Source organism: Magnolia sinica, chromosome 6 (genome assembly GCF_029962835.1).
Source record: "Magnolia sinica isolate HGM2019 chromosome 6, MsV1, whole genome shotgun sequence".
Taxonomy (NCBI): Eukaryota; Viridiplantae; Streptophyta; class Magnoliopsida; order Magnoliales; family Magnoliaceae; genus Magnolia; species Magnolia sinica.
The window spans coordinates 100009176-100024360 of NC_080578.1; the positions used below are offsets into that span (position 1 = coordinate 100009176).

A 15185-nucleotide genomic window follows, 5' to 3' on the forward strand; every position below is an offset into this window, starting at 1 on the left:
GTGACCCAGTACTGACTCGTCAGGTTGGCTCATCGACTTGGTGAACCCACGGTAAGGACGGCACTGTCTTGGGTGAGTCCGGGGTCTCACCTGCGGTCACAGCCGAGTTGCACTCACTAAGTCTTACCTTGTCTGGACAGATTCATAGATTGATTAAAAAAAAAAAAAAAAACCAAGTTGGGCCAATTTAATGAGATCTTTCTGATAGAGAAGCCCATTTGAGCAACGAATGGTCTAGAATTGATGTGATGATCACATGGAAAAGCATGTACCTGATGGGTTCAATCCGTCCTGGGGTAACCACTTGAGGATTTTGATATTCTGATAAAAATATGTTATAATAATCATGGAGGTGGACCTCACACCATGTGATGATCCATTGATGTTTATCCATTTATCTTTATTCCATTTTGCACAAATGTGTTCATGTTAATCTGATGGATTATTTATAAGGCACCGTATCTCCTTATATATATATAATTGGAAGGAATGAATTTGTTATAAAGTAGTTTGCTCCCACTCCAAAATGCTCTCTACCTCTTAGATTGGTAAACTCCAATAATACATCAAAATGCATAAAATAGGAAAAAGGACATTTACCAATGACACAGAGAGGAGAAGAACACAAGCCATTCTTACTAACAATACAATTCTCAACGATACTTATTTGAAATTTAAAATACCAAAATTACAAAAAAAAAAAAAAAAAAACAAACGAATCCAAAGTCCATACTAATGAGGAGATTACTGCTGCCGTGACGTCGAAGCAACCTCTTCTGATTCTTCTTTTGCTCTTCTTTTCCTTCCACGTCCTCCTACTTCTTTAAAAAAAAAGGTAGGAGGGTTTTGGTGTTGGGATCATCCCACTCCAATGCATCCCACCACTCTTTACTTCCTTTGATATGCCCTTCTACAACAGATGTTGAGTTGCCCAAGGAAAGAGGGATCTTCTTAAGCCAATGGCAATATTCAATACCAATCCTATTCAGGGAAGGGCAAATGATTACCCGCTTACAAACGCTTTTCAAATTCCCTAAATCTAGCAAGCGAAGAACCCTCAATTTAGAAAGTATGATGGTATTGTTATTATTGCTGTTATCACCTTCTTCTTCAACCATAGCTCCTTCTCCTCCTTTTATCACCTCCTCCATCTCACTGCATCCTGTAATACTGATTTCTTCAAGGCATTGAAGGTGCTGAAACAATTCAAGTGACATGAGATTCTCCAATACTTGGCATCTGTAGACATTCAGCTGTGTGAGGCATGAGAATGAACAAGGTGGCAAGACTCCTCCACACAGGCCCCACAAATTCAGAAGCTCACTTAGAAACAGAGACTGTATCGAGGGTAAAGACGTTATGGTGCTGTTGTCTTTCATTGGCAACAACCACTTGATGCTACTGTTCCCGATCCTACATTTCTGTAAGCGTTGCAAGCAGGCGAGGCGAGGTAAGCTTGACAGATTGCATCCATGCATCTCTAACTTGAGAATACTATCAGAAAGCACTAAGGAATTACAACCAACAACATTGTTCTCTTCAGCAGATAAAACAAAAAGCACTTTGAGGTTGACCAAACATTCCATCCCATCTGGTACTTCTTTGATGCAAGTATCAGAGAGGTTCAAAATTCTTAGACGCTCGAGCTTTGCTAAGGACGGCACCTCCCTTAATCTCATACAACCATTTAATAAGAGCGCATGTAGGTTCTTCAAGTTTGAAATTGATTCTGGCACATGCTCAATTTGAGTGTAAGAGAGGTCGAGAACTCTGAGGCTGTTCATGCTATTGAAGAAGCAATGAGAAATGTTGCCTGAGAGGGTTCATTTGCAAGAACAATGTGGAGAGTTTTGGGCAGTTTGGTTCACCTGAAAGCATTTCAATTTCACTCCTCATGAATGATATTTTGTAGCTTTGACCACAAACCGAGGGCTCTTCCTTGTAATGCCCATGGCCAAATCTCTTATTAAATCATGCATTACTGGAGGACAATTAATATACTTCCTTACCAACATACATACATCGATCTGTTCATTCAATATTGTGCTGCCTTTGTTGACTTCCTTTTCCCGGTCTCCCGTATCATCTATCAATCCTTCTGCCATCCAATAACTCACCAGCTCCTCAGTAGAGAATTCATAGTCCTCAGGAAATAAAGCAAAATACAAGAAGCAAGATTGAATATCAGATTTCAGTCTATGGTAAATTTCAAAATTAGAAAAAGTTCATCATTCATGCCTTCTATCTCTGTCGTCGAGCATTTTAACTCCTCTAATGCATTTCTCCATTCTCTAACTTCATCCTTTTCTCTCATTGCACTTGCTACTGTAATGATTCCAATTGGCAAACCACCACATTCTTCAGTCACAAGCTTCGCAATCTGTTCTACTTCTGGAGAAAGCACCACATCAGCCCCAAGCTTGCCCTTGAACAATTTCCATGCTTCTTCTCTCGAAAGAACCTCTACTCAAAACTTTTTTTCGCAAGTCATGCCTCGACATACATTTTTTGATCGAGTAGTTATTGAGGGTCAAATATTGCATATTAGACCCCAGTTATTGCTTGGATTTACGAATATGATACCGTTTAATGGCCCGCTTTAATCATGTTTGTGATGCAGAGTATATTTATGAGCATGGACTGAAAAGGGAGCTTAAAGCATGGATTTAACGCTCTGATAACACTAAAGGCAAGGGACGGACTCCAGGGGACCAAGATTGATGGAATTACACACCAAAGATCCGAGAAAATCGGAAAACTGAAGCTCAAGTGGCCCAAAAATCGTCCAGAATACAAGATCACAGGGTTCCCACCATTCGTTCAGCTCGAAACTCCATACATGGCCTAAGGACCATAAATTAACCGTATACGTCAAATTTCAGCCATTGGATCCCAGTAGAAGTGGCCTAACAGATAGATCAGCCCATAAACCGTAGATTTTGGGCCCACATGACATCTGGATATGCCTCAATTTTTGACTCAATGCCTTAAATGATATAGCAGAATGGATGGACGGAGTAGATTTCTCACAAACATCTCTGTGGGACCCATACATGTAGTGCATGTGCAAGGTATGCAGGTGTACCGGGCGTGCACCAAACATCCGAAAGTCGGTCAGCAAGCGCTGACCCACTCTTCTTCTCAAATCAGATAATGCTCACAGCGGCGGACGTGGGTCTGCCGGTTTCACTCAGTAGGGCCCACCCCTTGCTCCGTTGAATGATTTGAGTCGTCCATCTGCTCCAGAGGGGAGTCGTGACCATCTCCAAGCTTTCTCTTCGGACTCATGCAAATGTAAGCATGTAAGAGCACCGTCAATCGCAGAATGGACGGCGGAATAGAAAACGACGTGGGCCACACTGATTCTAATAAAAAATTAGCCATTTCCAATTTGTTTTTCGAGTAAAGCTCAATGATCGGTGTGGATTTTTTTAACCAACATCAATCGTGGGTCCACCGACCATCACAGCGCTGAACGCGTAGGCTCTGTTTCGCAACAGTGCCTGCGGGCGAATCTTGTGGGCCACCACCGTACTTCATCAGTCAAATCTGGACCGTCCATTAAGAGCCCAAGGTCCCTCTCATCCGAGCTTAGATGGCTGAATCTTAGAAGACAGTGGAGATCAGTTTTTATTCATCCAAATGAAAGATGGATGGTGAACTGTACCGGCAAGAGGGCCATGTCATCAGCAGTCTAAAACTAGCCGTCCCCAAGTGATTTTTTCTTGTGATTCCAATGAACGGAGTGGATTTCTCCGTTAACTTCAATAATAAACCTCACCAATCAATCAACGCAAACACAGTCTTAGTAAAGAGTTACACACAGATCACCGCTTGCGTAAGAAAACTTATGCATGAAGTTTTTTTCAGCCGACCCTCACAACTATAAAAAGAAGAGAGAGTGAGGGAGAGATGATGGAATTTTCTAGGGAGTGCTTGAAGTCAGAGAACGTCAGAGATAGAGAGTTTGTTTTTTAGAGTATTAATTAATTAATTAATTAATTATTTATTATTTGAGAGATCAATCCCAATCATGTTGGGCTAAACCTCTTAGCTAGGGCTAAGAGGTGAAGCTTGGAGCGTGATGAGGGACTTTTAGCTGGTGCTTTTTATTTACACTGAATTGAATTTGATATTAGTTTGATTTTAAGGGAATGTTTTTAGTTTTTAATGGTCTGTTGTGGCTAAAATTACAATAGGTCTGCGATAGCTTTTAGTATGTTCTTTTCCTTTTATGTTTATGACGTCAGGAAGCCCTATTGTTCACCATCGTCTCCTGGACATGGTTGGATAATGGTACCCTTCCTAACCTTCATACATTGTTGATTAGTTGGTAATTAGTTTAATTCTGTTGTTTGCTTTGTCTCCTGGGCATGGTTTGGTGATGGAATCCATTATAATTCATATACCTTTCATCTCTTGAAAACTAGATCAAAGTAAGTTCAGTTTGATTTTCATGGTTACACCCTTCAATTGGATGAAGATGGGACTCTAAGTCCAGTTGAGTTCTTGAAGCAGGCATAAGATCTCCCTGATCTCTACAAGTGGATCCTCTGAATCCCTAGTTCCCTTCCCTGAATTGTTTAAGTTTTAGATAATTATTTCACAATTATTTCTTAAATTCTATTTGATTTAGATTACATCTTAGTCTAATTCTAGTTCTAGTTAGTTTCACATTATGTACAAGTTTCAGTCCCTTGAGATTCGACCTCGGTCTCACCGAGTTTATTACTACATCACAACCCTATACTTGGGGAATGAACAGTAGTCAATACTACTTTGTATGCATTTCCTTCAGGAATCCCTACTTTTTTAAAGGGAAATGGTTTCCACATATCATCTAAGATGATAACGAACTTTTCCCAACGCTCCAGAGCTTGAAACAATTTTATTGATCTTCTCACTCCATCCTCTTTATAGGAAAGTTTCAATCCTATTACTCCCGCAATACCTTTTTACAGTCTCTCAATATTAAAATCATGAGAAACCGTCACCCAAATGGCAATGCCTAATATTCCAGAGCTCTGTATTATATTGTGGATGTGAGTCATGATGGCCATCTTGCCCACGCCTCCCATGCCATAGACACCAATAGTTCTGACTTCATCATCCATCAAGGACTCCCAAATCTTTTCCAAATTTCTTTCAGCTGTCGTTCTTCCCACTAGTTTCGTTGTGGCTATACTTCCTATTTCAGGTAATAGATCGGCAAATAATCCTTTTGAAAATCGACCTTTCTCCCTAAGCTTCACGACCTCTTCAGTCTTTTCTACGACAAGCTTTCTCAATGCTAGACGCGAGCGTAAGAAATCTCTCCCTACTTCTTTATAATCCTCTTCTATCGTGGTCATTTGGCTTGTAAGCCTTTCCACATTTTCCAGCCATAGACTAACCTCTCCCTATGGCTTCTTTCCATGCATTACCTCCCCCGTGTTCAGTTCAATCTTTACATCGGATGCCTATGTTCTTAACTCTTGCATTTGGGTTTTCATAATATGAAGATTCTCTTTGAGGTTACTAGCATAGTTGTATTGATCTCATGCATTCTTGGCAGTCTGCCAAATGAATTCCAAATGCACTCCTGAAATAGCAATGTAGAAATTTAAAATTAACAATTATTGAGCCTAAAAAGTAAACAAGTTATGGTGTGTTTGGTTGCACCACATTTCATGAAATTTGTACTAATCATAGTTTAAAAACCTTCACACCACAATGGTTGCTTGAACCCATGACCTCGTGTTGAAATTCTTGCCAGTCTACCACATTTTATATACATATATATATGGGAAATGGTATTATGATGTTGACCTCATTGGAACTTCTCATGAGGTTGAGCTTTGTGGGCCCCACTGTGATGTGGGTCAAACATTTATCCCATCAGTCAGATGCACCATTCCATGGCGGGCCATGGGCTTAAAAATCAAGTCAATCCATGACTTGGGTGGGCCACACCACATACAACAGTTGAGAGGGGTTACCCTCCCATTAAAACATTCATAATAATTTATTGGGCCCACCGAGATATGGTTCACAAATCCAGTCCATCCATTGTGTGTGTCCCACTTGGATTAGGGGTCAGACCAAGTTTCAGCCGTATCCAAAACTCAAGCGAGCCCCACCAAGTACTTTTATATGTTTTAGCCATATCTTCACATGGTTTTAGATGGTATCGCCCACCTGAGTTCCGTATACGGCTTATTTGTGGGATATCCCATAACCTAAAGGGACCCCATCAAATGCACGGTGTTGATGTTCGACATACATCACGGTGGAGCCCACACAGCTTGGTCTCCTGAAAAGTTCTCATGAGGTCAACCTTATAATACCATCATTATCATTAGTTGGACCATCATCGAGATCTTATAGAATGGTCCAAAAGCTCCCATGATCAAGTGGTGGGGTTCACATGATATGTGTACGGCATCCAACCCATTCAAAAACTGGGCCCTATTATAATCCGGACGGGCACCCTAAAAATCATGTCAATCCAAACATCAAGTGGGGTGAGATCACTTAGGATTTGGATGGTGTTTGGGCGATTTTTCATTGTTCTCGTTAATGTGGACCACTTAATGGTCATTCATTCTGATTTTTGGGATGCCTAACCATTACAATGTCCTGCACCTATTTGTTTTCCATCAAAACATCAGATGTATTAAAAAGACAACCATTATCGGTTATCAAATCATATCTACTTGTTAATATGGAATAAAAAGAAACAAGAAAAAAAGAAGAAGGCGTGTTTGGTCCGTGGAATTGAGTGGTATTGAATTGTATTAGATGAGATTAACATTATTATTGCACAATAATCGTATGTCTGGAAATTCCATGGTATTGTAGCAATCAAATCCCACGTTTGGGATAAAAATTTTGCTACTCGAAAACACGGGAATAAGCAAAATCATGTTTGGTGGACCATGGAATTGTGATCAACAAACCAAATTCAAAATGGATTTCATTCACTAGTACACATATATAACTAGAATGTCATGTGTAAACGGTGCATGTAGATGGACCACATGGATAAACACATGCATCAATGTGAGGCCCACATGTGTAGTGGATTTCAAAATCCATAGAAATCCTATATGGGACCAAATGCAATTCTATGGGATTAAATGAAATTCCATTCCACTTAATCCCAACCTCTCCAAATGTTGGATGGAATTGCACGGTACCAAATGCAGTTCTATCCCACCTAATCCCATCTAATACCCTGCGCCAAACGCCCCTGAGAAGGGAAAAAAAGGTGACACGTACCAAGCTGGAGTCTCCCTTTCAAATCTTTCAAAGTATCTCGGTTTCTGTAGAAGGGAAATGCGCAGATGCATTAGACGAAACTCAAAACTCAGCGTGTGTTTGTTGTACCAAATATCGTGATATTTTAAGACTGCAAAATCACAAGAAAATTTATGATGTTTGCTGCTGCCAAACGAGTATTAAAAGAAGAAAAAAATTTAGAGAGAAAAGAACAGAAAAGAAAGAAAAAGGGGTTAGAGCGTACAAAAAATGAACTCTGATCATACAAATACAAATTGGCTGCGATGGTGTGATGAAATTTCTTGCTGCTCACAAAGCACGTGCATCTGCTTTCGACCCTCCGGGCGTTGCCTTCGTTGGTTAGTCGCAACAGACCAAAGTGCAGTCGGTGGTGCCAGCCAGATGTGTGGCCCAGTGATGTGTTCACAGAATCCAATCCCTCTATCAGATGCTTCACTTAAAAAAACCCAACCCCAAAGATCAGCTCCAAATAAAACTCAGGTTAGCCATAGTAGATGGCACATTTTGGGATGGAATACTCACCGTTAAATTCAAGCGGGGGAGTGGGCCATATCCTGTTGCATATATAGAATCCAGTCCGTTCATTCAGTTTTTGGATCTATTGTTCCCCTGTTAAATTCAGAGTGGGAGTTCTCTCTCCTAGCTTGTGGGCGTTCTCTCTCCTAGCTTTATCCCTTTGATGTTGTCTGGTTAAAACTTGGATCTCTCTAAAACGAGCTGAAAAAACGGATGGACGGCTGGGATATATACAATACATACATCAAGGTAGGCCACACTGTAACGGCATAACCGACTTTAGTTGGACGCGGATCCGTCCCCGTGAGAAACACGACACCTTTTCGGACTAATTAAAAAAATAATATTCAAGCGATTGGTCATCGTTGAATGAAGAATCAAACGTTTCAAAATTCGGTTACTACGCACTTCTCTCTTGGGAATTATTTAATGATCTGGAAGACTGATAGTCTATACACGTGCACCTAAAAATGATATAATTTGGCATGCATGGGACCCACTATAGGTAGGTCATTACCCCAGTATCAAATTCATTGGATGATCCAGATGCTGGTTAAATGTTTCAACCATGTTAAATTTTGGCCGTTCAATAGATGCATACCAATCAGCATCCTTTTTCTATTGCTCTGAGGTAAACATGGTTGGATGCCCCATCTACAGTGCATCTCAAAGTTTAGACGGTCCGTGCCTAACAAGTATAGATTCATGTGCATGAACTATCACATTCTGCCAGAGTACGGTGCTTTCTATATCCATGCATTAGGACTTTTTCTTTACATGAGAAGTCTCAAGTCCAACGGTTGGATTGTAATGTATGGTACAGACAGCTGATAAGTTCCAACCTTTCTTGTGGTGCAACATCCAACACATCTAATTGGTTGGTCTCATCACAAGGATCACCTTAGGTAAAAATCCTCATCAATGGGCCACATGTATTTTACTATTTTATTAATGGCTACCAATTATCATGTAACTCATGCCCACCTGAGGGAAAGATGAGGTTGATTTTTTCATAGATGATTCTCATGGTACTGTCAACCTATTGGAAGGGTTGCATTTCATATTTAATAGATTGGAAGCTATCAGCTGAGTCGACTATACAGGTTGGACCAAAAGTTAGAAATTAGATGGGCTTGGGTTGGTTTTTTCTCGAGAGATTCAGGAATGAGGACTGGAGGGAAGGGAGTGGGTGGATCCCTGCTTATCTCACTAACTATTATTTTTCTTACATCCACACCATCCATCCGTTTCTTTCTTCATTAGATTTCAGGACATGTGCCCAAAAATACAACAGATCCACGTCTCATTTGAACCATGCCATGGGTAACAGTGGTGATTGAATTCCCACCATTAAAAGCTACCTAGGGGCTACCTGAATGTTTATTTTCCATCCAACCTGTTGGTAGGGTCACAAAGATCTGGATGACGGGACCACATAAATATCAGCTTGATTGAAAACTTTTATTACCTCCCAGAAGTTTTTAATAGCAATCACCACTATTTCATGTGGTGTGGTCCACCTTAAAAGTTAGAACTGCTGAATTTTTGGTCTTGTATGCTCAAATGATCTAGAGAAACGGACGGATGGTATGGATGTAAGGCACACATATCAAGTTGAGCTCCACAGTCAGGGATCCACCGAAGCCACCCCATTTTCATGATGTCTTTCTGATTGTGTGATCTGTTCCTGATGATTCTAAGCCAACCTTTTCTCGGACTGATTCAGATTTGCTATATTTTCAATAGATTTTTGCATTAGCATCACCCATTCACAAAGAATCTAACCATGTGGGGCCCGCTGACTTGATCACAGGGTAATTTTTTTACTGTAGACACCACCTTTTACCTACCTTACCAGCCGTGACCGATCACAAACATAGATAACCAAACTAGATCCCTGTTTATATGGACAACCTATTTCAGATGAAATTAACCCTCATTTTTCACCTGCTTCATACCTGAACCCGAGGGGTTGAGGGGTATTTTCATCCGTCCGTACCTTAAAAATCTTCTTCCGTCGGCAAAGTTTCCCGCCAGCGAGAAAAATAATTACCCTAAAAGACAGCGTTTACGGTGGTACTTTTTCTTTAATGAGATATTTCTGAGGAAGAGGCCCGTGTGAGCAATCGATGGTCTAGAGTTGATGTGATGACCCGATGTGTTACCTTGACCATAGGGCCCACCTTGATCATATGTTTTATATCCACTCCGTCCACCCCTTTTTAAAGCCCATTTTAAGACACAATCTCAAAAATTAAGCATATCCAAATCACAGTTGGACCACACCACAAGAAACAGTCATGTTTGAGTGCTCACCATTAAAAACTTCCAATGACTACTGTAAGCAGATCCATAATGTTTATTTGACATCCAACCCGTTGATAATGTACTGGATAAAAGGAGAAATACAAAGATTAACTTATCCAAAATTTTTGTAGCCTAAAAAAGCTTTTAATGGTCATCCACTACCTTTTCCAGTGGTGTGTTCCATAGATTTGGATCTACGTAAGTTTTGGGATAACAGCCTTAAATGAGCTGAAAACATGGATAAGCGGCGTGGATATGAAATAAATTAATCAGCTTGGGAATGGATTCCCACCTTTGATTTTTTTTACAGGGCCTATGATAATATGTGCATGCACAATTTAGTAAAAGTTACGCTCCGGGCCCACCGTGATTGGACCTATCTATTATTTTTCTGGGCATATTAAGGAGAAACAGTTTGGAGGGTGAGCATTCCATGTTGTACACAATTTCCACTAGTGTGTGATCCACATGAATTACTGATATGGCGGATTTTACGGGCTTGGGGGACTAACAGGGGCTGATGCATCTGATTGTTGGAGTAGATTTCACCTCCTCCGTATTTGAGCTATGATCCATTCAACACGTATGACACAAAAATGGTATGGATTTGATATATAAAGTTTGTCTCACACAAAAATGCTTTACCTCTTATTAGACGGGTAAACTCCAATAATACATCCATATGCTAATCACTATAATAATACATAAACACACAGAGACAGAGAGAAGAAGAAGAACACAACCCATTCTTACTAACAATACATTTCTCAACCATACTTGTTTTAAATTTAAAATACCAAATTTACAAAAAAATAAATAAATAAAATCCAAAGTCCATCCTAATGAGGAGATTACCGCGGCCATAACGTCGAAGCAACCTCTTCTGATTCTTCTTCTGTTCTTCTTTTCATTCCACGTCCTCCTACTTTAAAAAAAGGTAGGAGGAGTGTTTTGGTGTTGGGATCATCCCACTCCAATGCATCCCACCATTCTTTGCTTCCTACTATCTCTCCATACTCAACAGTTGTTGAGTCGGCCAAGGAAAGAGGGATTTTCTTCAGCCGAGGACAATCTTTTATAAGAATCGAATTCAGGGAAGGGCAAATGATTACCTGCTTACAAAAGCTTTTTAATTTCCCTAAATTACTCAATTCCAACCACCCCAAATTTGGGAGTAGGATGGTATTGTTATTGTTATTGTTATAACCTTCTTCTTCAACCATAGCTTCTTCTCCTCCTTTTATCACCTCCTCCATCTCACTGCATTCTTCAATATGGATGTATTTGAGGCATTGGAGGTGCTGAAACAATTCAAGTGACATGAGATTCTCCAATACTGGGCATCTGAAGACAAACATGTGTGTGAGGCATGCGAATGAGCCAGGTAGCAAGACTCCCTCACACAGACCCCTCAAATTCGGAAGCTCTTGTAGAGACAGTTGCCGTATTGAGGGTAAAGAGGTTATTTTGCTGTCGTCTCTTATTGGCAACAACCACTCCATGCTACAGGACCAGATGTCACATGTCTGTAAGCGTTGCAAGTGAGGGAGGCAGGGTATGCTTGACAGATCGCATCTATACATCACCAACTTGTCAGGAAGCACTAATGAATTACGACCAACAGCATTTCCAGACGAAACATAAAGCTCTTTAAGGTTAACCAAACATTCCATACCATCTGGCACTTCTTTGATGTCAGTATCAGAGAGGTTCAAAATTCTTAGACGCTTGAGCTTTGCTAAGGACGGTACCTCCCTTAACCTAACGCATCTATTTAGTAAGAGTGCATGCAGGTTCTCCAAGTCTGAAACTGATGCTGGCAAATACTCAATCTGAGTGTTAGAGAGGTCGAGAACTCTGAGGCTGTTCATGCGATTGAAGAACTCATGAGAAATGTTGCCTGAGAGAGGGTTCTCTCTCAACAACAACGTGGAGAGTTTTGGGCAGTTTGGTTCGCCTGAAAGCATTTCAATTTCATTTCTCATGAATGATATTCTCTCAGCATCTTCAGTAAATTCTTCTATATCAATCGATCCCGTTATTTGGATCCCAGCCTTGACCACAAACCGAGGGCTCTTCCTTGTAATGCCGATGGCCAAATCTCTTATTAAATCATGCATTACCACTTGAGTACTACCCCACCTTACCAACAAACATACGTCTATCAGTACATTCAATATTGTGTGGCCTTTGTCAACTTTCTTTTCCCAGTCTCCCATATCATCTATCAATCCTTCTGCCATCCAATACCTTATCAATTCTTTAGCAGGAGTTTGGTGGTCCTCTGGAAACAAAGCACAATACAAGAAACAAGAACGAACACTCTCAGATTTCAGTCTATCATAACTAAATTTCAAAATTGGAAAAACTTCATCATTCATGCCTTCGATCTCCGTCGTTGAGCGTTTTAACTCCTCTAATGCATTTCTCCATTCTTCAATGTCATCCTTTTCTCTCATTGCACTTGCCACTGTGATGATTCCAAGCGGCAAACCATCACATTCTTCAGTCATAAGCTTCGCAATCTTTTCTATTCCTGAAGAAAGCACCACATCAGCCCCAAGCTTGCCCTTGAACAATTCCCATGCTTCTTCTTTTGAAAGAACCTCTACTGTAATTTTTTTTTCGCAATTCATGCCTCGGCACACATTTTTTAATCGAGTAGTCAACACTACCTTGCATGCATTGTCTTCAGGAATCCCTACATTTTCAAGGGGAAATGGTTTCCACATATCATCAAAGATAACAACGAGCTTCTCCCTACGCTTCAAAGCCTCGAGCAATTTCATGGACCTTCTTATTTCATCGTGTTCATTGGAAAGATCCAATCCTATTGCTTGTGCAATACTATTTTGTAGTCTTCCAATACTAAAATCATTAGAAACTGTCACCCAAATTTTTTGGCTCTTTATTCTATTGTAAATGTGTCTCATGATGGTAGTCTTGCCCACGCCCCCCATGCCATAGACACCAATAAGTCTGGTCTCATCATCCATCAATGACTCCCAAATCTGTTCCAAATTTCTTTCAGCTGTTGTTCTACCCACCAGTTTCGTCGTCGGCAAAATTTCCATTTCAAGTGATAGATTAGCAAGTAACCCTTCTGAAAATTGACCTTTCTCCTTAAGCTTCACTACCTCTTCGATCTTCTTTATGACAAGATTTCCCAATGCTACACGTGAGCGTGAGAAATATCTCCCCACTTTTCTACAATCCTCTTCTATTTTAGTCATTTGGCTTGTAATCATTTCCACATTTTCCAGCCATAAACTCACCTCTGCCTTTGGCTTCTTTCCATCCACTACCTCAGCTGTGTGGAGTGAAACAATTACATCGGTCTGCCGGCTACCCAACTCCTGCATTTCGGTTCTCAGAAGAGCAAGATTATCTTCCAGGCTTCTAGAGTTGATGTATTGAGTCCATGCAGTCTTGGCAATCTCCGGGATGAATTCCATAGCCACTCCTACAATAGCAATTAGGAAATTTAAAATTAACAATTATTGAGCCAAAAAATAAATTAGGGCTTGTTTGGTTACACTACATTTCATTAAAATTTGTATACATCGTAGTTAAAAAACCCAGAAACTCGACTAGACTTGATGTTCATTTGTACCAGTCAACTAGGAGATTCAACCCAATTAGACTTGGAATTTAATATATATATATATATATATATATATATATATATATATATATATATATATATTTCCAAGTCTAGTTTATATAAAGAAATTTTATAAAATACTACCTGTTGATGCGATTATCTGGTTCGTCCTCCTAGACCCTTGTATGCCTGCACAGAAAGAGGACAAAGGAGACCCCGGCTCGAGCAGGGGACCCTCCGATGCCAAAGTCAGGCCTGGACTCGGGGTCTCAAAGTATTGAAAGGTTTTTAGAGGGAATTTGTTTCGTACCTCTCAAGGTGAGGGCCCCCCCTTCTTTTATAGCTGCTGGGGCATTTAATCGTACGAGGATTCTCTTCCTGGTATTGTGCGCGGGATCTTCTCCTGGGATCACGGAAACAGGATCGTGTCCGTCTCGTGCCTTCATCCGATCCCGTGAGCTTCGGGATCGGGAATCTTATCCCAAGACATCCGGAGTGCGGCTTCATCTTGTGACGGTCGATCCGATAAAGAGGTCCGCCCGAAGCATGCCCGAGACACTGACGACTCGTCAGGGCCGACTCAACCTTTGCCTCGGTCTAGCGAATAATTCCTCGGATTTGACACATCCTTTGGTGACCCGAGGCATTAAGTCCGAGTCTGCGGACTTGTATGTTTTGTCCCCAACAAGACTCACTACTCAAAAGTAGTAGTCTCTTCTTCCCGTTAGTGTAATATGGTTTTCTCAATCCTACCTTTGGCGAGACGAGAAGTAGTAGTTAAGTGCATTCATTGAGACATTTGATTGGGGACGGTTCAGCTTCTGACATCGTATGCGCCGTCAGCCATCAAATCGCAGGTCCCGCCAATGAGGATTGGACACGTAGTAAAGCTATTATTGTTGCTAGTCGGCGTGCGCCACGTGTCGAGTGGGGGAATCGATGCAGGCGTCGAATCATTTCCCCATTAATGTCTCCGCTGTAGGGCGACCTTATAAAACGTCAGGGGTCCCGCACTTTGAACTTTTACTGCTCTTGCCATTCTCGCTCTGCGTTTTCTCTGGGATTTGCGTAGCCTTTCATCTCCTTCCTTTCTTCTCTCTTTACCGTCGGTGCTTCTTTCCGCCATTGTTCCTTTCTCTCCGGTGAGTTTCTCCTTCCTCTTTATTAGATAATAATAATGGCGGATAGGAGTTCTCAAAGCCCCCAGGGGGGAGTTTCCGGAGACGAAGGCGAAGCGCAACGTTTTTGGAACGTTGCGGAATCGCCTTCTTTACTAACGGAGATAGCAATGGATGCCAACGCTGCTTGTATGCCTGAGAGAGTCACCGACGATCAGGCGGAGCGCCCTGCTTCCGTCGTTCCTTCCCGTGGCGGGTCATCCTTATTAACCCGCCCGGGGAGGCCCAACTTACCAAGGGACATGGAGGAAGATGAAGAGGAAGAAGATGAAATTTTAATCGCCGGAGGAACCCCTGAC

At 41.2% G+C, this 15185-nt stretch overlaps 1 protein-coding gene across 1 annotated transcript; it reads right to left on the reverse strand.

Moving 5' to 3' along the window:
• Positions 1-646: 646 nt before the first annotated feature.
• On the reverse strand, positions 647-13651 carry LOC131249263 (disease resistance protein At4g27190-like). The gene is made up of 2 exons (XM_058249915.1): positions 11021-13651; positions 647-812 (listed from the first exon to the last, which is right to left on the reverse strand). The coding sequence occupies exons 1-2, from the start codon at positions 13557-13559 to the stop codon at positions 745-747; spliced, it is 2607 nt and encodes an 868-aa protein (XP_058105898.1). The 5' UTR covers positions 13560-13651; the 3' UTR covers positions 647-744.
• Between the last annotated feature and the right edge of the window lie 1534 nt (positions 13652-15185).